The sequence below is a fragment of the Aspergillus niger genome (assembly GCF_000002855.4).
Source record: "Aspergillus niger supercontig An05".
Lineage (NCBI taxonomy): Eukaryota > Fungi > Ascomycota > Eurotiomycetes > Eurotiales > Aspergillaceae > Aspergillus > Aspergillus niger.
Genome location: NT_166521.1, coordinates 561,510 through 583,566, shown reverse-complemented (window position 1 = coordinate 583,566; position 22,057 = coordinate 561,510). Strand labels below are relative to the sequence as shown.

General features: G+C 46.9%; 7 protein-coding genes across 7 annotated transcripts; 3 read left to right on the top strand and 4 right to left on the bottom strand.

Moving 5' to 3' along the window:
* Positions 1 to 8: 8 nt before the first annotated feature.
* An05g02550 (uncharacterized protein) lies at positions 9 to 1,854 on the bottom strand (the record flags this gene model as incomplete). Its single annotated transcript, XM_059747978.1, has 6 exons — positions 9 to 716; positions 786 to 975; positions 1,042 to 1,101; positions 1,165 to 1,558; positions 1,623 to 1,725; positions 1,762 to 1,854. The coding sequence occupies 6 exons, from the start codon at positions 1,852 to 1,854 to the stop codon at positions 9 to 11; spliced, it is 1,548 nt and encodes a 515-aa protein (XP_059603751.1).
* Positions 1,855 to 3,053: 1,199 nt separating this feature from the next.
* An05g02540 (uncharacterized protein) lies at positions 3,054 to 4,956 on the bottom strand (the record flags this gene model as incomplete). Its single annotated transcript, XM_001390785.1, has 3 exons — positions 3,054 to 4,098; positions 4,173 to 4,647; positions 4,710 to 4,956. 3 exons carry the CDS (start codon positions 4,954 to 4,956, stop codon positions 3,054 to 3,056), a joined length of 1,767 nt encoding a protein of 588 aa, XP_001390822.1.
* Positions 4,957 to 8,231: 3,275 nt separating this feature from the next.
* Positions 8,232 to 11,177, bottom strand: An05g02530 (uncharacterized protein; the record flags this gene model as incomplete). Its single annotated transcript, XM_059747977.1, has 9 exons — positions 8,232 to 8,489; positions 8,567 to 8,718; positions 8,820 to 8,928; positions 9,246 to 9,533; positions 9,594 to 9,672; positions 9,725 to 9,807; positions 9,867 to 10,576; positions 10,641 to 10,849; positions 10,906 to 11,177. The coding sequence occupies 9 exons, from the start codon at positions 11,175 to 11,177 to the stop codon at positions 8,232 to 8,234; spliced, it is 2,160 nt and encodes a 719-aa protein (XP_059603750.1).
* Positions 11,178 to 12,122: 945 nt separating this feature from the next.
* An05g02520 (uncharacterized protein) lies at positions 12,123 to 14,204 on the top strand (the record flags this gene model as incomplete). The annotated part of the gene is made up of 7 exons (XM_059747976.1): positions 12,123 to 12,157; positions 12,225 to 12,342; positions 12,391 to 12,592; positions 12,662 to 12,821; positions 12,875 to 13,546; positions 13,593 to 13,813; positions 13,873 to 14,204. 7 exons carry the CDS (start codon positions 12,123 to 12,125, stop codon positions 14,202 to 14,204), a joined length of 1,740 nt encoding a protein of 579 aa, XP_059603749.1.
* Positions 14,205 to 14,803: 599 nt separating this feature from the next.
* On the bottom strand, positions 14,804 to 16,643 carry An05g02510 (uncharacterized protein; the record flags this gene model as incomplete). Its single annotated transcript, XM_001390782.1, has 5 exons — positions 14,804 to 15,322; positions 15,383 to 15,574; positions 15,638 to 16,047; positions 16,109 to 16,198; positions 16,250 to 16,643. 5 exons carry the CDS (start codon positions 16,641 to 16,643, stop codon positions 14,804 to 14,806), a joined length of 1,605 nt encoding a protein of 534 aa, XP_001390819.1.
* A 544-nt stretch (positions 16,644 to 17,187) lies between these two features.
* On the top strand, positions 17,188 to 18,633 carry An05g02500 (uncharacterized protein; the record flags this gene model as incomplete). The annotated part of the gene is made up of 3 exons (XM_001390781.1): positions 17,188 to 17,259; positions 17,325 to 17,399; positions 17,464 to 18,633. 3 exons carry the CDS (start codon positions 17,188 to 17,190, stop codon positions 18,631 to 18,633), a joined length of 1,317 nt encoding a protein of 438 aa, XP_001390818.1.
* A 319-nt stretch (positions 18,634 to 18,952) lies between these two features.
* An05g02490 (uncharacterized protein) lies at positions 18,953 to 21,141 on the top strand (the record flags this gene model as incomplete). The annotated part of the gene is made up of 6 exons (XM_001390780.1): positions 18,953 to 18,995; positions 19,045 to 19,444; positions 19,523 to 19,940; positions 19,999 to 20,583; positions 20,660 to 20,751; positions 20,811 to 21,141. 6 exons carry the CDS (start codon positions 18,953 to 18,955, stop codon positions 21,139 to 21,141), a joined length of 1,869 nt encoding a protein of 622 aa, XP_001390817.1.
* Between the last annotated feature and the right edge of the window lie 916 nt (positions 21,142 to 22,057).

Sequence of the window (22,057 nt, the reverse complement as noted above, 5' to 3'; positions counted from 1 at the left end):
GAAACCGGTTACCCACTAAGTGCATGTATTCTTGCATCCTTTGTCAGCCGTCTCAGACCCTTTCCGAAAAAATACATAGGAATACCCAGTAACAACGGTCCAATAGCCAACGAAAACTCAACCATAGTAGGTACGATCCAACCTCGTCTTGCAGCCATTGGCATCACCCAATAGCTCATGACAAAGCCACACGTGTTCTTGATAACCGTAGCCACGACCATAATCTCCCCAGAAATTGGTTCATAGCAGTCGACCGCATACGAAATCACAATAGTTGGAACGGCAGTCACACACAGGCCTGTGAAACCATACCCAACAATTACGATGAGCGGCCAGTCCCATTGATAATCATACCCGCGGCCTCCAATGACGATGCCAACAACGGTTGTGATGAAATATGGAATGAGTGCTGGGAGCCTCATCTCCGCCTCGCGAATACCGCCGTTTCTCGCGGTTGCTCTGGCGGCAATCCAGTCCGAAAAGGGACCAGCGGTGACAAGGCCAACCAGGCCACCAGCGACAAATGCAAAATTCGAGTACCCCACACTGGATGGCGAAAAGCCATACGGTGGGGCACTCAGCACTTTTGATTCCGTCAGGTTCCAGTATAGCAGGAGGTTCGCTGGCCCAGTAACGTTCAATGCTGCCCAGAGGATAATGGGGGGAAAAAATGCGTAGACAGGGACTAACAAGTTCCGCAAGAGGAGCTGCTTCCACTATGGATCGGGCGTTTGCCATGGCTTGTATTGCATCTTGGATGGGCCCCCTTTGCCACAAATATCCACGTCACGGTCGACCATCTCTACTTGCTCACATTCCTCCTTTATTTGTTCCGTAGATCTCGACTGAATGGGGAATGCGGGGGCATCCTTACGGTCGCGAAGGAATCGAGTTTCGGGAAAGAAAACGAGTAAAGTGATGAAATTGAACGCAGACAAGGCAAAGGATAACCAGAAGAAACTACGCCATCCAAAGCTAAAGGTACGGTGACGGCCAATTAGCTATCCGTGTCGTAAAATTATAGACAAACGAACGACTTACTTCTGAGCAATATTCCCGGATATAATGGGCCCTATAAACAAGCCGAGAAAGTACCCCATACTATGGGAAACCCGGATTAGCAGTAGAACAAGGTTTGCTCAGCACTATATGCACAAAGCTTACAAATAAAGGCCGGTCCATGCACCGCGCTCGTGCAAGAAAAAGATGTCCGAAGTTACCTGGACCATCACCGTTTCGCTCGTGGCTGTCGCTATTCCGTTGATAACCCGCGCAGTCACCAAGCTCGAGTGGGATTTTGCAAGTGCTTGCCACAGGCATGATGCCATGCCTAGCAGACAGAAGATAAGACTGGTGATCCGACGGCCAAATATGTTAGAGCACGGGACGATGAGAAGGTTTGAGTAGCCGAGGGCCAAAACACAAGCCCCGGTCAGGAGGCTAAGCTGGGTCTCGTCAAGATGAAACTCTTCAGCGAAGAGGGGAAACATTGGGCCCATTGAAAGGGCGCATTCAACAGAGACAAAGAGAAATAAAAATTGGGTTGCGATAACAAGATCTGTTCTCGTTGATATAAGCTATCAGCTGGTTACGGACATCGATATCCGGTCTGGAAGACGTACATTTCCAAGCGGGCGACCAATTCAGTGGATCATTGGAGTCATCTGAGGGATGTGGTACTAGGCTGCTGTTTGCATCAGAATACAAGTCTCGAGACGAAGAGAGCTATAATATCTCGTACGCCGTATGTGAGTTCGGAACCTCATTACTGCCCCGGCCATGCAAAAGATCCGTGCCAGGTAGAACATCTTCCTCGTACTCTGTGCGAGGTCTGCTAGTTGAAATGTTTGCCATTTTAAGGGGCGATTTGGCTCTGAAAGATTCAGAGATGATTAGCAGATGTCTACCGAATTGATATATGATGGCATATACGGGGTTGATTATCCTCCAACCCATAATGGCTTCTCTCCCCGCGTTTTTTATATTGCGGGGACTAGCGTTGTTGATGGTGTTGCGGGAGGGGGATAGTGTTTGAGCGGAGCCATCGGATCGAGTATTTCCTACAACTAGTTTGACCAGAGTTATGATGAGAATTGTATCTTCATGTGTCCCGCTGCCACGTAGCATGTCCCGCAGAGGTCCCACAGCCCCCAACATCGGCCGAAGGTGCTATGTAGATGTGGTCAAGTAATAATGTTGTGGCCAACTCTTTGGGCTAGTAGGAAAAAATGGTTATTCTCCCTGCTTTTTGGAGGCCATCGGGCCCTCCCTTGCCGGTCGCCAGCACCACCTCGCCCATCGCAACGTCCATGTAAAGAGACATCTTGCCACAGAGTAATGAGGTGTTGTTCTCTGGGACGATCATGGTGAAAGAAAAGGATCAAGACATCTGGGCGCGGGATCAAGTAGTGCAAATATTCAGGCTTCTATGGAGCTGTATATGATATTAAAATTCGTGGCTGTCATTTTACCCAGATGTGCCTCCCTCAGCTAGTTGACTTTACTTGTGTCATAACATATATCGGCGGTTTGTTTAATTTCTAAAAAGAAGTAGTTACGCAGAAGTTATCCTTTGCAGGCCTTTCCTACCTGAATAACTAACACCCCAGGAACTATAAAAAGAATATAGAGCTAAGTCGGATGCACAGTCTAGAGTATAAAAATAGATTTAAATTCAGAAGATCTATATTTTGTATATATCTTCAAAACTTAATATAGACTATTATTACTGTGGTTGCCATTACCACCATATTCCATACTACAGGTACCGAGTAAAGGGAAGGTTGATTTGAAGCTTGTATCCTGCTGATCATATATCTAGATGCGTATAATTGAAGCCGTTAGGTACAGTATATTTCGAGTCTCAGTGTTCAATGGGTACCGGATGTATTACATATTCCTATTCTGTTCCTCCTGATCAATATCAAGTAGGTCCCAGCTTGGCAGGTCTTCGGAGGTTCACAATCACCAAGGCCTATTGATCTTCCTACTAGGCTATTCTCCAACCCCAACACTCAAGTATATCAGCTTGAAAGCAATGCGGGTAATCGGAACTATGGCAGATTAACATTCTCGGGGACTGTCGGCCATGCGTCAATGCCGTCCAATAAAGCTATATCAAGCCCACCAACTTGGTGCATAAGAACATGACAATGTAAGAGAAAGGGTCCCGGGTTCTCCACATAATATCGAATAGCGAGCCAAGCCCCACCCTCTCGAGAGTTGGGCGTGGGATATGTATCCCTGATCTGCGGGTTCACGAAGTTGAACTTTTCTGGGATATGTTCAACTGCCTCAGCCACGGAGGAGTACGTCCATGGGCCCGTGCCCTCTCCAATCACAAAGAACTTGTTCGAATGCTTATGCAAAGGATGTTGAGGTTCGTCTACTGTGACGTTGAATATGATATCGACCCACGTGTCGTTCAATGTTGGGAGGGTATATTGAACTGGTATTGAACTGATGTTATAGAGCACAGGGGTCGATAGATGCTCTAGTGACAGAGGAAAGCTGTCATTTCCCAGTACCCAGCGATATGATGCGTTGTACATATGAATGTTCAGAATATATGTGCGGTCCACGTCCGACGCTGGTGGTATTGCCGGAAATGGGACCAGATTACTTTCATCCAGGATTGATGTTTGCCGTGAGACAGCCGTCCCTATCTCCGTGATGTATGGCTGTGATACGAAGTCCTGCTCAATTGGGGCTTCGTATGACAATACTGCAGTCCCGTTGATGATCTGATTCGCGTAGCTATTTGCAATCCGAACAGTGTAGTTACCTGCAGCCTGGTCAAGTTTGGCCATGACGGAATACCGGGCTCCAATATGAATGGTCAGTGCATCGACAAGTACTGGCTCGACATATCGACCATCAACTGCGTAAATGTACAGCGGGTGTTCATCAACCGAAAATACCAGCGAAGAACTTCCGGCAATGTTTATCAGGTCGTAGCTAACGTACCGCCAGGCAGGATCTATTGAGAACACCTGAGTCTCCCCAACAGCTGGCGTACAGCCTTGGTAATATCCTTGGGGAATATTACTTATGTTGAAGGAAAAGAAACCTAGGCGTGAAGGAATTGGAGGCAAACAGCTAACAATCACTGATCAATACTTATAGTCGGGTTGAGTGAGCGGAAAAAACCACAGGCACAATCAGGAACTTACCCCATGTCGGACATGTTTCCCCCTTTCAGTAAAGATTTCAGTTCCGGTCGGGTGAGCTCATTGATTTGCTCCTGCGGTGGGCAGTACGTAGAACCCTTGCCATTCACGAGTATGGAACTAGCGCAGTAGCTTTCAACTCCAGACTGTTCCTCGATATACCAAATCTCGTCCGAAGTGAAACGCCGCCAATCGGAGAGAATTACCGGCTGGGTATTCTGCTCCGCCTTCTTGAGAAACTCCAACTCGACCTCGTCTGTGGTGATTATCGAGAATGGCTTTTCAATATTGTCTGCGGGCTCGATGTAGATGGCGCCATAAAGACCATCGTCTATACGGGCCGCTTCATGAGAGTGGTAAATATAGGTACCATAGTCGTCGGCTTTCCAGGCGTATAAAAATTGGCTCCCTGGCCCGATAGGTAATTGAGTAAGGCCGGGAACTCCATCAGACCAAGGGGTACCTTGCTGTCGGATACCTAGAAGGCAAGCGAGTCTGTCAGAACAGAACACTGGAAGAGGGTTCCACAGGACAGCTGACCATGGAAATGAATGGTAGTTGAGAAAGGCATATTGTTAGTCACCATGACCTCTACATTATCTCCCTGCTTCAACCGCAGTGGAGGGCCGGGGAACTGGCCGTTAATGAGAACGGCCTTTCGGGTGATCCCAGCAACTTCGAGGTCCTCCCACGTGAGTGTAAGATTATATTCAACCACCCGGCATAATGCCCACTGGATGAAAATAAAGAAACTTGCCAAAACCAGCTTCCCGTGAGGTAGCCACATGTTGTGATGTCCCACAAATTTGCAAGTGTCCGACCAGCCATTTATAGTTATAGTCTAGTATACTTACTGGCCCTCTAACACATTCTAGGTTATCTTTGTACCCTGGAATATGAAGAATGCGACGCACGTATAAACATCAGTAGCCTACGCTTAGGCTAGTCTGTGGAATGCATGATTGGCTATATGCTGATATTAAACAGGCTATCTTGTTTTATCATGGGAAATTCTAGGGCATCTTGTTCGCAGTGAATTCCTTCCAGTCGTTTAACATACCCAGCGAGGCCAAGGAATGTCTTTAGCTTCCACGACATCTGTAGGATTAAGTGGGTTGTTATTTTAAAGCCACCAGACGCCCCTTGTTTGAGACAAGGTAGAATATGATCATGAGTATACTGGTGGGGAGGAGTGGCATTCAGAAATTCTATTATTGATGTGAGCACAGTCGGTCACTAATGTTATATACGACTGTATCAACCGGTGAATAGGGATATTTGGGCACTAAATAGGACATGAGTCCCTGGGTGTTTCCTAAAGCAAGGCAGTAGCTATCAGACTCCTTCCTAATGCTGTTTAGTATGGGCTATTCTTAGGTAAAATGGATCGGGACCCACCAAGTGCCACAAACCTAAATTTTCCGATATACATACCAGGATTGTCCGGTATTTTCTCACCTTTATGTCTTTATTCCTATATAGGAATACTGTAGTTTGATATTTAATACAGTATGAATTTTCGATAATAAACAATGTAGGGCGTGGCATGGCCAGAAATTAATCTATCTGGTTTCTCCAGAGATTACAGTTTTGTCTGCAATATGATTAAGCTGTAGCTGAAGTACGCCAAGATTCTCTGCTGTGTCCATATTGTGACTGCAGTGCCTTAAGGTGGACTGAACCACAGCACCAGACTCCACCTTGTGGTGTGCAATGTATTGTTATCACAGCATTAATTTCATATCCATCTGCCAGCGGCCAGCAAGATTGTTAAGAAGAGAACGCTTTCTGCACTGAAATCTTCCCATTATAGTACACTGCGGTGGGTCTCAGCAGCCAGGTATGGTATGTATTAGTTGGAACGGAAAATTTGGTGGCTGATCGGTAACACTCTTCTGTAAGGATTCGGCACTCTCGCATTCATTACCTGTCGTACTACTTCTGCCTCAGTGAAGTTTGTAAGTCATATATAGTTTAATTAGAATCAATATTCCAGTCTTTTGTCGGTGGCAGATTGAAATACCTCTAATACATAACTGGAAACCTTACTTGCAAACCGCACTAGGAGCAGGTTATGACACCATCCCTACTGTATAAGGTTGGAGCACCTATTCCCTAGTTGGCAAGGCTGCATACCGGCATCACGTGACAACACTTAGGCTCTGTATAACCCTTGCTCTCTCCCAGCTACGTAGCCAGGACAGCAGTAATTCAGTCAATGCTCTAGCCTCACATTTTCCTAGTGCCTGTCGTCTCTATCCTTCATCATGAAATGAACGCGAACTCCGCGAGTAGTAACCATTTCTTATTATCAGTATTATAATTATATGTTGAGGCGCGAGATTACTAGCAAAGCAATAAAAACAACGAAAAAAAGCAAACAAATAAACGCGCGAAATACAGCAAAAGAGTAAGTTAAATTAAGCTTCCAGAAGAGTGAAACAAAGTAATATAAAAAAGTACTTTATATAGACATCCTGAGCACAGTATATAACTAATTTATATAAATATCTTGATACGGTCTTCTAGACAAAGAAGTATGTAAAAAATACTAAATAAGATTATAAATATTTTTTAGATAAGTAATCTTTTATAAATTAAATATTATTTTCTGGATATACTGAGGAGGGGTAGCCAATGAAATTATTTCTAGAAAAATCTGAAAATTATAAAAATTTCTTCTAATTTAGTAATTTAGTAAAGCTGTCTGCAGGATTACAAGTATCTGTAATATATTAAATTAATATAATATCTGTTTTAATAAGATCTGCTATAAATAAATAATAGTTATTTAGCTACTTAGTAGATCTTATATAAATACTATAATTAAGAATCCATAATAAATTAATAGTATTACTGAATAGAGGTATCTTACTGTCATCTAATATCTTAAGATTAAATATCTATGCTAATTTATTAATATATAGAATATTTTTGACAGCGGCATCGTACATACAGTATTCTGTAATAGTAGAGAAAGATATAATAATACTTTATTTACTTAATAATCAGATAATAAAACTGCCAGTATAAAAGATAATATTATTTTTAATAGATTTATTATCTTTATAATCAGCATGTGCGGCGTTTATATAAATCTTAATTTTTTTTAAAATAATTAGTAGTTAGAATAATTCTATAAAAAATAGTATTACAGAGATATCTGTATATAGTTTTCAGTACTTTAATATCAGCAGTAATAGAAGTATTATATATATATTCTTTTTTATAAGTAAAAAATAATATAGCAGAGATCAGAGTATGATTTTATATTAAAATTAATTCAACTTACTAATAAGACTTTGGTATTTATTAATATTAATATTATTAGTTATTATTATTATATAATCTGTCTTCTTATAGATAAAAATTATTAAAATAATAATATCAAAGTAAGCTTATAAATTAACAGCAGCTAGGCATTTCTCTATATATATAAATTAGAAAAGTAAAATAGTATCTACTTTATGATTATATAAAATATTATATCTAAGTAGAATCTTTGATTCGCCTAATTTCTTAAAATTAATATTTTATTGTAGCTACAGTCAGGTAGAATGTTCTCATTGATGTATTTGTGTTTTGTCGACTAGCCTAAGCGCTTCAAGCTGTAGAATTTGTAGTGATGTTTAGCCCCATAGCCCCACCCAGTTCAATGACAATCTGGCAGCAGAAGGGTCGGCAACTGGACAAGACGCGCTTGAAACGTTGAGTAACCCAAGCAGAAGATAGGGTGTGGTTTAGAGCTCGAGAGAATTGTGGTACATTTCCCTAAAGAGGCATGATTAATGAGGTTAATGGTATGGTCTGAACTAAATCCACAAATACATGGACCAAGTCATCATAAATTGTGCTTCCTGCCAGCGCCTCCTCCTTGCCTTCAATATCCTTTGCGCTGTGAGTGCTGAAAAAGCTTCCAAAGTCCGATGACCCGTCGTCGTGCTCGTCAATGTACAAGAAGTATCAGCCATGGGTTTCATTTCGCGCTGGCTTATGCCATTCCCGAGATAGACAAAGGAGCTTTTGGCAGTATATTTGATGTGTAATTCGTCAGACCGCGAATTAGCCAAGGTTTCCACGTAGTGCAAAGTGCTGTGATCTCGCCAGTCTGGGGGTATTTGTACCAGGGTTGGTAGTGGGTGTTCCAGACAGTTGTCTCATCAACATGTCCTTTTGCTCTATAAAGTCTTTTACTGCATCTGTCTTTGGATGAAGAGTTTTGATATCCCCTTCTGCCAGTAGGTCAAGTGTCGGCAAAGTATGAGCCCCGCAGCTCAGTACCAAGTTAATCAGACCATTGCTGATCGGGCAGTTTGGATTCTGAAATATGAAGTAGTTTAGGTATCGGCTATCTTTGCTCCCGATCTACCTTCTGTACCACACTACCACCGTCACACTATACCAGGCTGCCCTCTTCCACCGGCCTCTTCCAGTGGATGTTTAGAGGCCCGAATTGAAGATACAAAGAGACTCTGTCGCTCCTGGATGGTATCATGTATGTAGTCAGCTTGCGCAATGTTGCAGATAGTCGGGGACTTCCCATCGGAAACTGGTCCATTTTTAGCTACGAAGAAGGGATGGTAAGATCGAATTCCGCAATAGCAGTGACTATCTTAAAGAGGCCTCCTATGCTTTGCGATTTCGGCGTACATGGCCCGTTGCCTAAATATTCTGGAGGATCCACGCGCTCCGACCGTCCAAAATAACTTGGCTCTGATGCATATTGTCTCAGACCTTGTATCAGATCTCCTTTAGCAGCCTGGTAAATATGTTACGCGCAGACGTTTGAAGCTTGTAGTGCCTTTGACCAGGGTTTGCCTGGGTGCGAGCAGTTTATGAGAATGATATGAGATCGAGCGTTAACTAAACATAGCATGATGGGAGAACTTCATTCTTCAGTAACTGGCGTATATCGAAACCGCCCCTCACTGGTACATGGGGGTATCAATCTGAAATGCTTCATCTGATTCTGAAGGATTATGAGATCGCAACAAGTTGCTGAATCTACACAATGACTTCTTGTCGAAGGTCGTCTGGCCAACGGGCTGTATCATGTCCGTTGCTTCGCGTGCCTACATTGAATTGCAGGCTGACCTCTTTGCCGGGGAAGGTAAGGATTGGTCGAACAGCTTTGAAGTGGCGGTCCACGGCAGCTGAATAACGAATCTCAAAGAATTGAGGTTGGAAAAGCTGTGCTCCACTATTTTCAAAGAGCGATTTAACGACAGCTGGGATCATGACAGGCATATTGTCGTAGTGACGGAATGATAGCCGATTGTGCCTCTGCCATACGTCTTCCCAGACATCCGCCGGATACTCTCCCACGGAATTTACAAGCCACTGCGAATAATAATTGAGCGCAGTCTAGCCCAGTTAGCTAAGTGTGATTTATCCCCCTCGATATTCAGGCCTGGGTTCACTCACATCGACATAAATCGAGCCCCCGCTTTCGGCTCTCTTGATGAGAGCATCGAAGATTCCACAAAGCCCAGCGACACCCGTGCTGGTGGAGTGTTATCCTTTAGTACACCACATGACATATTCAACGGACGTACCAGTAATCAGAATTTGGGAATATTGGAGTCACGGGCTCGTCATGCCCTGTCGCCCTTCCATATTGATAGGAGACACCGCACACCTGCTCGGCCACGATATTTCTTAGCTTCTATCTTGCGTTGATGAAAGAGAGACACATACCGCATCGCTGATTTGCTGCCACCCGCTTCTGCCCTGCCAGGGCCCGTGCCAGCCATAGCAGTTTTCACGCACATAGATCAGCCCAAAAGGCCTATCTTTGACAAGCTCCAGGACCGCATCCCTTCCGAATCCAAGCTTCTCTAGTACACCTGGCCGGTAGCCGTCAAGGATAACATCCGCCTCGCGAATAAGAAGGCGGAGTTCCTCTTTCCCCTGCTCTGTTTTAAGATCAATTGAGCAATTCCACTTACCCCAGTTGAGATCAGCGTGGATAGCATAGATATCGAGGACTCCGGGGCCGGTCACACGCATAATACTCGCCCCATACTCTGCCAAGCCCCGGGATATTGAGGGACCAGCGATCACGCGGGTTAGGTCAAGCACTTTCAGACCTGCAAGTGGACGGGAGACCCCGGTCTGGGGAGTGCTGTTCCACCATACTGGCTTTTGTGCCTTGTTTGGGAGATGTTGAAGCTCATAAAGTCCAGCATGCGCGTTTTGTTTCCCGTGCTCGGTATTTTTGAATTCATCGGCTGTATAACAAATTGTACCAGCCTGGCGGAATTTTCCGTTCATCAGCACGTCAAGCTCTTGGGAGTCAAACTCCAACACGCGCTCTTGAATCAGATCGACTGCATCTGACATGGATGTCGCATTGTACTCCAGGGGTAGGGACAATGCGGTCAACGAGGGATTCGCGTTCATGCTCCCTGCGTGTGTTGTAAATGTGAGCACGCCAAATTCAGATCTCTAGAGAAGCCCGAAAGAGCGTACCGTGAACATGGTAGAAACGGGCATCCTTGGTCTTATATATACTGGTAAGTGCTGCCCGATGGAGCGTGCCTTGGCCGAGATCTTCTCCGCGAGTTGGAAATATCTTCATCAGCCGCTGGATTGGAGTCGAGGAGGCATCGAGGGTGGTGCCCTTCTCATTGACAATATCAACCAACAGAGCTGACATGACAAACAGTGTCGCGTGATCGCTGCCGTCCTGGTTAGGGGCAGCCTCACAGCTCAATACTGAGGCGAGGGCACTTACGTGTTGATCTCGATGTTGACCGGCTCGTGATCATATTTGGACTTCAGCATAGCGTTCAGCCAGAGAGCTTCCAAGCCCTTCAACGCGGAAATGCTCTCGGCAAAGCGCCAATTGACTGGGAGACTAGGCTTTTCGCCACCGACATATTTTACAAATGCAGCAAGGGCCCTCCCATTTGAAGGAATATTTGACGCGAGCAGCGGGTTCTCTAGGATACCCTTGCGCAGTAACTCAGCTGCTTCGCTGGGGATAGAATACTCTTCGAGAGACATTTTGTTGTACAGGAGTTGACGATAGACCACAAAGGTACGCTCTCGGGAGATATAAGAAATGTGTGCAATTATGAAGAGATGCTTATGCTTGATGAACATGATTTAAGCGGCAGCCGGCTCGCCGGCTTCATTTGGCCCTGTTGCACGGGTGGGGGCACTCGAAATAGCACTGAGTCAGCGCTGAGTCGTCTGAGCAGTCCCACTGTCTACCTCACCGTCGATCTCATAACACTAGGGATGTTGAAATTCCAGTTACATAAAGCCATTACTGAAATATTCAAGTTTGAATTAAAACTGTCATTATAATCTGAACAAGATTATGTAAAAAAATTTTAGTATTATAATGGATCCCAACCTAATCTTTGCTCATTTAGGTACACTCTAATAGGGGCATTACATTTCTATAGAGATCGAATTATCCTCCCTCCCATCTCACTGAATGCACTGTTGAAACGACGTTTTAGTTCCATACTGAAGTCGTTAAAAACGCTTGTTTTCTCGCTGTCTAGGCGCGCTCGGAAGGAGCGGTTGAGGCTAGAATGTGTTTAGAGTCACCTGAGCTCAACTAATAGTAAACTACTGAGATCACGTTCCAACATTTCATTATACAACATATCGTCAAAAAGTTGTGAAATAGAACAAAACCCGATCAGCTCACATGGAGACTGGTCTGGCTCAGTGGGGGCAAGACCATCAATGAGCGTATCAACAGTCTCGAATTAGCTCGCTCTCTCGTGAAAAAGTGGGTTGGAGTAAGCCGCTGAGTCAGTGTTTATCCACAGGGGGCCACTCCGTTTCCACATGAATCCTAGATTCTTGCCACGGCTTGATAGTTCTGCAAGGCAGAATATATATGAACGATAAAGTAATGCATAGCAGAATACTATAAGGCTATGAAAGTCTGACTACAGAGGTACTTGACAAAATAACCATAATACAGACACAATGCCTGAAAAACGTTCTATTCGAATTGGTAACTGGTCTGCCGCCACGAAATCGTGCACTCAGACAGAAAATCAGTGTTTTACTGACAAGAGTCCATCCTAGCTCTGGCGCGGGCGGCGATGGGCCTGATCAGTTGTATCGCCTGGCCACCGAAGGTCCCATTGACGCCATTTTCGGAGACTATCTCGCCGAGGTGAACATTGCCTGGAGGGCTCTCGAGGTAGGCAATATTGTCCAAGCAGGGTGCACCTGGTTCACTTGAGTCTAGATGCAAGAGGACCCCGAGCTTGGGTACGAAAGGGGTTTTCTCACCCACCTGAACCACAAGAACGCTGCCGAGATCATCGCGGAGAAGAACATCAAGCTGGTCAACGATGCTGGAGCCTTGAATCCTTATGGGCTATATAAGGCGACAAAGGAGCTACTCAAAAGCAAGGGCTTATCACATGTGCAGGTTGCTTGGGTTGAAGGTGACAATGTCACGGCCGAAGTTCTCAAGGCGCAGGAAACAGGAAATACTAGTCGCTTTCCCCATCTAGACATCCAGGGACAGGATCTTATAGCAATAACGAATCGTATTCTGTCGGCAAACGCATACATTGGGTGCAGGGGGATTGTGGCCGCACTGAATGCTGGTGCTCAGATTGTGATCTGTGGGCGATGCTGCGATGCCTCTCCTGTCATGGGACTGGCTTCCTGGTAAGAAGATCGTCCTGAGGAAAAAGTGAAACTAAATATCTAACGCGGTATAGGTGGCATGGATGGACTGATACAGACTTCGACCAGCTGGCTGGCAGTCTTATTGCAGGGCATTTGACCGAGTGCGGACCATACACCACGGGTGGCAACTTCTGTGGCTTTAAGTCAATTCCAAACCTAGTCAATGTTGGGTATCCCATTTGTGAGATCTCCGAGGACGGTAGCTGTGTCATTACAATGCACGAAGGAAGCAACGGAGCCGTGACCGTAGACACGGTCAAGGCCCAGCTCGTATACGAGATCCAAGGACCCCTGTACCTTAACCCTGACGCAGTGGCCCATCTCGAGGATATCCAAGTCATCGAAGACGCACCAAATCGGATTTTTGTTACAGGGGTCAAGGGAAGCGCCCCGCCACCAACCACAAAGCTGGCGGTATGCAGCTTTGGTGGGTATCAGGCCGAGATTGCAACCTTCATTGTGGGCCTAGATGTCAAGGAAAAGGCAGAGCTGCAGAGGAAACAGATCCTTGATAATCTTGATCGCTCGAAGTTCTCGCAGGTGACGATTGATACGTATGGGTCTGTGCCAGAGGATCCGCTTTCACAGAAGGATGCCACAGTATATCTTCGCCACTTTGTGCAGGCCCCAACCAAAGAAGCCATTCAAGTCTTTACAGAGATATTCCTGTTCTACGGAATGCAAGGCTATGGAGGTTTCCACCCGTGAGTATGGATGATATGTCTTTGGCTCAGCTCTAATCCGCCACAGACACATGGATTTCCGGACTTTGGCCCCTAAGCCCTACGTTCGATATTTCCCTTACCGATATGAACAGTCAGAGCTGAAGCTTCGCGTTCATTCCGACAACAAAAACCCGATTGCAGTGTCGCCAGTTCAAATAACCGCCCCCTTCGGGGGGCAGAAGTCGTATGAGGCCGCCAATCCCGCGCCCTTGGCCTCGTTTGGCCCTACGAAGAAAGCGCCGCTGGGTTAGTGGGTCGCATCTTTCTCTAGAGGGTTATCTACTGACAAAGCCCTCCCGCTATAGGATCGATTGTTCTCGCAAGATCAGGCGACAAGGGTGGAAATGCCAATGTCGGGCTCTGGGTTCGTCATGATGATGAGTGGCCCTGGCTGCAGTCCTTCTTATCCACCGGGAGCTTTAAGGAGCTTTTGGGTAACGACTACCGCCCAGATTACAGGGTAGAGCGGTTTGAGCTACCGCACCTGCATGCAGTCCACTTTGTGACCTATGGCATTCTTGAGGAAGGCGTGAGCAGCTCCTCAATAATTGACGGCTTTGCCAAGAGCTTCGGTGAATTTTTACGTGCACGGAAGGTGGACATCCCAGAACAGTTCCTGGGTCGACCCTGGGTGTAAGGTACTAGTCTCACTCTATGACTTGGGTTAAGAATTAGACATGCGTGACTGGTTCCCACAAAGGAGGTGCAAGATCGCTTAGCGTACTCGAGAACATTTGGTAAGAACGGCATCACAGAAGATATCCAGTCTCTTTAATGAAGCGGTCGTCGAAGACTAGTGGATAAGAGAATGTTGGCCTGTAGGTATTGAGTCAGTGTGACTGATTTCCAGTAGCCTGCCTTCCCTAGTAAAGCTCGATGTACTGGAGCTCTCAAGTGCTAACTAACGGCGAATATGTAAGACATATTCCCTTAACACTAACATTTGATATTGTGCAATAGCATGCGGCCAATTTTATGATCATCGACTTCGAATACCAACGTGTTATTTTAAGTCTCTTAACTGGGTTTTATTCCGTCGCTCCGAAGGTGGGTTGCAGAGGAATAGATTTCCCCGAGAAGAATTATTCAATATCTCATACTAAGAAATTTGTTCCAGGATCCCAGTTTCTCTCTGGGTTCTATGCAAACCCTGACTTTCATACTGTTAAGCTTTGAAGGCAACTCTCCCAAGTACATCAGCTGGCAAGTGTTCACACATATTTGTATTCCCTTGCTTTACACACTATTCTGAATGTTCTCGTGGAACTCCTGCTGGGCTTCATCCTGGCCCGCGACCTTTATAGCCAGCTCATTAGCATGCTTCTCCACCTTCCCATCCATACACAGCCGAAAGGCCCTCTCCATATCCCAATAAAATGGGCTCGAAGTCGAAAACAGGTAGTCAATAGACTCTAAAGTCCGATTGCGGGTCTCTGGATAGAACAGGTAAATGGTTGGAACCCACAAAAGATTTAGTCCAGCGAGGAGGAAGTAGCTGCGACTTCCAATACTTGCAAACATAATTGGGTTCACCAGTGTGGTCATCCCAACACCAACGGCCCAGCCGGTGATGCCAAAGCCGTTACCTTGAGCCCGAAGGTCGGAGGGAAAGATCTCGGTTGGTATCAAGAAAGCGACGGTTCCCCAGGTCGCGGCATATCCCAAGTTGAACAGGAAGAGCATCGCAACAGCAGCAGGTGCAAATTGGCTGGCTTTATCCGGCTGATGGAGGGACGCCTCGTAGACAGATCCCGCCTGGAGAGGATACATCTTAGAATCGGAGTTAAAGACGTTATAGGGGCGCGTGGAACTTACCACAAGCTCGACAACGAACAAGATGATGGAGCCAAGCATCAAACATTTTCGCCTTCCAATCCGATCTACAATTTGCGTACTGATTATAGTGCCGAGAATACCAATTGTGTTTAATCCTCCAGCAAGGCCATTTTGGGTCAGCTCGCTGTAGCCCGCTTGCCGAAGCAGAACAGGAGAATATGCCGTCACAGCCTGTCAAGGTGGAAGTATATCAGCCAGACTATCCATGCGACTTCATACTGCAACGCCACTTACCGTAATACCAGTCCAGGACGCCATGATCTGGAGCCATATACACAGCCAGGCGCGTCGACCCAGATTGGAGCCAGGGCTTCCTCCTTTGCCGATCAATATTTTGGCGAACTGAAGGGGCGAGCTTGGTTTGCCTTCTTGCACAGTCGCAATGATTTCTTTGTATTCGAGGTCAATCTCTGATTGACTGGCTCTATGGCAACGGATCTTGTTAAGAACCTGCTGAGCTTCGTCGTAACGACCGACAGATGCAAGAAACCGTGGACTATCCGGAAGCATCTTGATAAACAACAGCAGGATGAGTGCTGGAATGCACTGAAACGCCAACAAAAATCGCCAGCGAACATCGGAATAACCATTATTGATGAAAGCAAGACCAAATGACAGCCAGTATGCGACGGAGATTCCTAGATCTTCAGGATAAACCCGTCAGTTTATATTCCGAAGGAGCTTCATTCAACGTCTGGCACTCACAGTTTGCAATGAAAACATATCCAAGGAAGGCTCCGCGGTGATCAGCTGTCGATGTCTCTGATACCAGTACTGGTGCTATGCCAGTCAATGCTAGCCAGATCAGCTTCTCCCAGGAGGTCTAAGTACGGAAGGTGGGCATACCACCAGTGCCAACGCCTGTCACTACCCTGGCGACGAGCATGAAATCTGAACTCTGAGCTGCAGCTTGCAAAGCACCTCCCACAAGCGCAAGCAAAGAACCGACCAGGAGGCCATTGATGCGGCCTAACCGATCAGCCAGCCAGCCACCTCCGAAACAACCGAAAATACATCCAAGGTAGTAGATGCTGACAATGCCTCCCTGATGGGTGGTGTCGGTTACTGTGCCATCTGGTTCGCCAATTCCAACCTCTGTAACGTATCTGGGAGAGCTGTTGACGCCTCCCATGACACCTTGATCATATCCCTCGAAGAATATGCAAACGAGAGAAAGAGTCTGAATCATAACATTGAGTTGGCGTGGGGATAACCGCCTCCAAAACGTTGCATACCCCATATTCTTGGTCACGCTGAAACGCACTGAATGAAACTAGGAGTTTATCAGTTATGCTTTCAATTCCTTAGCACAAACAGTAGCGCAACCGGTAGTGGTTGGACTATTTATAACGCGGCCTATGTCATGACCGGATCGTGAGACTCAATCCCTGACGTTCGCCAACCTGAGAAATGACACGCCGGATCCGCCCGAAATAACCTAGCGAGAACCGAAGCCTTGGGGCGACAAAAACTACTGTGGAGAGAACCTTGAGGGGCCCCGCATGAGTATTTTCACGTTCAAGCAAGGGTTCGTGAGTGGCGCCGTTTAGCAGTTTAAGCGTTTAAGCATTTAAGCCTTCAAGCGTTCAGGCGATTAGGCGGTCAACCACACAACCGTCTAACCGTTGAAGCGTTGCCTCTCGTACCATAAGGCATTCAGGCACCAATGCGGCCAAGGTGTTGCACTACGGCAGCGACACATGTATTTATTCCCCGCAACATCCTCCTCCTCTTTCTTTGCATTTGATAGTCAGTGACTCGAGCTCTCTCTGAATTTCAACAATATGGATCCTAATCCTTCCGTGTCCCGCTCCCTGGACCTGACCGTCCTGGGGCTCAATAGTGGCACTTCGATGGTAAGCAGACGAACTTGACCAGCGAGAATTTAGGGAGTCATGCAAGCTCATCTATGCCACCTTAGGATGGAATCGACTGTGCTCTGTGTCATTTCCAACAAGAAACGCCGGATTCACCCATGAGGTTTGAGCTCCTCAAGGTATGCTAATGTCACCGGTTACGCAAATCCCGTTGAGTCTAACATAGAAGTGGCTTGCCAATAGTACGGTGAAATCCCCCTAGAGCAAACAATCAAGAAACGGGTCATGAATATTATCCTGCATAACAAAACATCTCCTTCCGAGCTATCTGAGGTGAATGTCATTCTCGGTGAGACATTTGCCGCGGCCGTTAAGGAGTTCTGCGGGCAGTACGATGTTGACATTTCGTCTATCGATGTTATTGGCTCCCACGGTCAAACCATCTGGCTTCTGTCTATGCCCGAGGAGGGTGAGGTACGCAGTGCTCTCACCATGGCTGAGGGCTCATTTATTGCCTCCCGCACGGGAATCACTACCGTGACCGACTTCCGGGTCAGCGACCAAGCAGCGGGTCGCCAGGGAGCACCACTCATTGCTTTCTTTGATGCCTTGCTCCTGCACCATCCGACAAAGTTGCGTGCCTGCCAAAACATTGGCGGAATTGCCAATGTCTGTTTTATCCCGCCTGACTCCCTGGGGGGCACTGATGCCTGCTATGATTTCGATACAGGCCCAGGGAATGTCTTTATCGATGCCGTTGTCCGACACTACACCAACGGCCAGCAGGAGTATGACAAGGACGGCGAGATGGGCGCTCGCGGCACAGTGGATCAGGATCTGGTAGATGAATTTCTACAAACTCATCCATACTTTCGGTTGGACCCACCGAAAACCACTGGCCGCGAGGTTTTCCGAGATACTCTAGCATTTGATCTCATTCGCAAGGCGGAATCCAAAGGTCTTAGTCCAGATGATGTCGTTGCTACTGTCACTCGCATCACCGCGCAGGCCATCGTCGATCATTACCGTCGCTATGCCCCCAAGGACCTCCCGATCGATGAAATCTTTATGTGCGGAGGCGGTTCTTATAATCCCAATATCACGCGATATATACAAGCACATTACCCTGACACGAAGATCCTCATGCTGGACCAAGCCGGTATCCCAGCTTCCGCCAAGGAAGCTATCACCTTCGCATGGCAGGGCATGGAAGCAGTCGTGGGCCGTTCTATTCCTGTGCCCACCCGCGTGGAGACTCGGCAGCCATATGTCTTGGGAAAGATATCGCCAGGCAAGAATTATCGTAAGGTGATGCAGCAAGGTATGCAATTCGGAGGAGACAAGCACCACCTGGCTGCAGTAACTGAGTTGGTTAATTATGTGAACGGGAAGGAGTTCAACAACAAATGGTAATAATACGTTTAGAACTGTAACAATAGAAGATCATGAGAATGGGACTGGTATCACTCCTCGTAGACATTGACAAAGACATCTTATGGAATTTTAAAGAGTGGTTAGACTAGTAGATGAGATATTACTCCTCTGCTGGCCGGCTCAAACTTTAACTGTGTGGGGCGCCGGGGACCATAATGACATAATCACATTGCGGCCTTCGGCAACTTTCTTCGCTCTAGTTATTCAGCAAGTCCAAAGGNAGACTAGACTGTATACCGCATCGTATCATGCGACAATCTCCCTTCCCCCCCTCGCCCGACGTGTGGAAGTCGTCCAAATGCCCCAGCGTCCCAGAAAAATCCAACGTATCTCAAGGGCGTGTATGTTACACCCTCATTGACCCTTAGTCCCCGCTCTAATAGCGCTCAGGTGACCGTTGCCATCGACGTAGCATAAAATGCACGAAAACCCGTGGCCCACTCGAGCCCTGTCAGAACTGTGTGGATTTCGATATACCCTGTACATATGAGCGTCCGTCACGGAAAAGGGGTGGTCGTAGAGGAGCCCGCGAAGGGGAACAGGAACCTGCATGCCGACCGGGCGGCGAGGTTGCCGCTACTACACCCTCTCGACCAGCCCATTCGGAAGATGATCTTCCAGTTGGCGTGAATAGTCATTTATCGACAGCTGTCGATAATAGCTCCTGGGCAACCACGGATCAGCCCTGTAATTCACATTCACCGCTGACGCCCTGGAAGGCACTTGCAATCGCCTGTCATTCTGTGGTGCTGGATCTCGCCCAGGTGTACTTTGAGATTGTCTATCCGATGTAGTTCTCTCATTTTCGTTCTTGAGAGGATAAGCTATAAGAGATTTGCTCCTGGACTAACCGCCTTCTACTACGCAGATTTCCTCTATTCCATCCACCATCGTTCTTGAGAGCCCTCCGGAATGAAAAGCATCTCGAGGACCAAGGATTATTCGCCTCAACAATGGCAATGTGTGCCTTAGCCTCCGCACGCGCCAGGGATGGCGGTTTATATTCGAATCAGCGATCACCGTCACAGTTGTCACATCCGCCACCAGAGGTTTTCTCGGCTGCAGCTAAGGAATCTATCCCTCCGAATTTGGCTGCAGCAAGAGGCATCGATTTTATGAGAGCATGTGCGATTCTCAGCGTTGCCGCCATTCAAAACGGTCAGATCCGGGAGATGCATCAATATCTAGGGATGTATCATACACTAAGTATTATGGAAGGGTTGCACGATGAGAAGTTATGGCCGAGGGACCTGGGTGTCGTGAACGTGGAGGTTCGACGGAGACTGGTACGTCACTGTGCCTATGTGATAGCTTCCACTAGTGTCAAACTAATGCTGGAATTAGTTCTGGTCGATGTATACGCTAGACGTGTTTTCGGCGACCGTATGGGGAGGCATGATCCGTTTCAGAGAAGTTCAGTCAAATGTACGCTATCCGAGAGAGGTGAACGACGATGTGCTTGATTTTGCAAACGAAGCATCGATATCGGCGGACTGTACCACGCCCGCTTCCAATCCTTATGAACCCTCGGTTTGGATGCGTGGGTGGAATTTCACTACTGATCTTTATCGAATACTGGAGCATGCTATAGACGGCCAGCGGCAAAGTCTGCGCGCTGAGAATGAGAGCCCCTGGTCGTTATTCCGCCCGACCCCTGTCCCGGGCCCTTTGATCATGGAGCATGTACATTCCCTATTCTCGGCTTTACCGTCGCAGCTTCAATCAAGCAAGCCTGCCACCGGTGATCCTGAACATGATATTGTTGGATTCCAATCCGCTAATATCCAAGCAACGCTCCAGCTTCTTAACATGGTCCTTTCTTCAAGCGAGGACCAAGGAGTGGAGGAGAAATGCGAGGTTGCCGGGAACGTGCTCAGCGTCTTTAGCACAGTGCCGATTGAATATCTCAGAGCAATCAGTTCCCCGCTGGTATGTTCTTTCCCTGCATACTCTCATACTTCTCCGCTCCCACCACTTTGGATACAGGAAGCACTAACTCTTGAAGCTCTACCACTTGGGGGGAATTGGGTTTATCCTTGGGTCTGTCATGGAAGGAAGCCTGTCTGAGATGTCTTACCAAAGAGTCCGCAAGCTTCTGTAAGCATTCAATGGCATCAGGTGTCGGGTTCAAGCCCAAGTTGCTAATTGATGAGAAGATTAGAGATGGCAGCACTTTTGTCTCAAATGGAGTCCGGCCTTACCCGCTCCACTGGCGCCAGTGAACGACTCAAATCACAGGTTAAGCGAATAGATGACTATATGGATAAAACTCGGCATGCCAATATGCGCTCTGAGCAAGCGGAAATTGACCAATCGCAAGACTTCGAAGGTTACATACGACCTATCCCAGGCCAGCCAGCAGACTTCGATGACACATTAGCTTATTTCGAACTGCCCCCAGACTTACTGGATGACTGGCCCTGGTCGTCTGGAGCTGGCGTGTTGGACGGCATGTTTCCGATTGCGTTAAGGAAAACAGACGACTAGAAAGACGTTTATTGGCACATTCTCCGCAACCATTCCCGAACGATAATATTGCAAATGACATGATGACAAGTGTTATCCCCCATGGACTTCCGGAGTGAGAATGTTTCAGGAACAGTAACTAGATTTGAATGTAATTATTCGACTCTCGTGTGTTCCTCCAAGTCTGGATCAAAACCGGTATACAAATAGAGACGGTCGCTGGCAGCCATCTAAAAGAGGAGAACAGATGAAAAACATGGGAGGGTCTTTCCCAATGCCACTTCCCTCCGCCTAACCCGCCGCCTACCTCATTAGGGCAGGCTCGCTTTTTGTAACCAGCAAACTTCTTGCCGTCTGCCATTCATGGATTTCTTGCCTGAGGCATGAAGGTTACTACCCGAAGCAGTAAGTTTTCTGCCTCAGGCATGAAGTGGGAAAGTTAAGAAAGGGCGGTAGGGCTCCCGCATGGACTACTAACAAATCTTACCTCTTGGGGCAGGCGGAGGATAGGCAGAGATTGTGGCCTGAGCGCCTCCCTAACACATACGTAGAATCTTTTGTAAACAATGCATGGAGAGTTCTACATTACATACTACTCGACTGATCCCTTCCTACTACAGCTATCAACCGGATTTAGTGACCCTCAAGCTATCCATCTCCCTTAAGCGACATTTTGTTGCGCAGTGAGCGGGTGCTGATGGATACTGCCGCTTTTCCCCGCCTTAGGTGAAACACTCAGCTAGTCGAGGGCCTCGTTCAACAATATCATCATTATCTCCCCATATGACCTTACTGCGTCAAAACCTTTACCGGAATATCCTCTTCGCTATGGTATATTACATAATACTGAATGTAATGCTTGACTATCATATTTCAGTTCAGTATCGGAACTGGCTTTCCAACTACATCCTTCAGTTGATTACCACTACTATATATG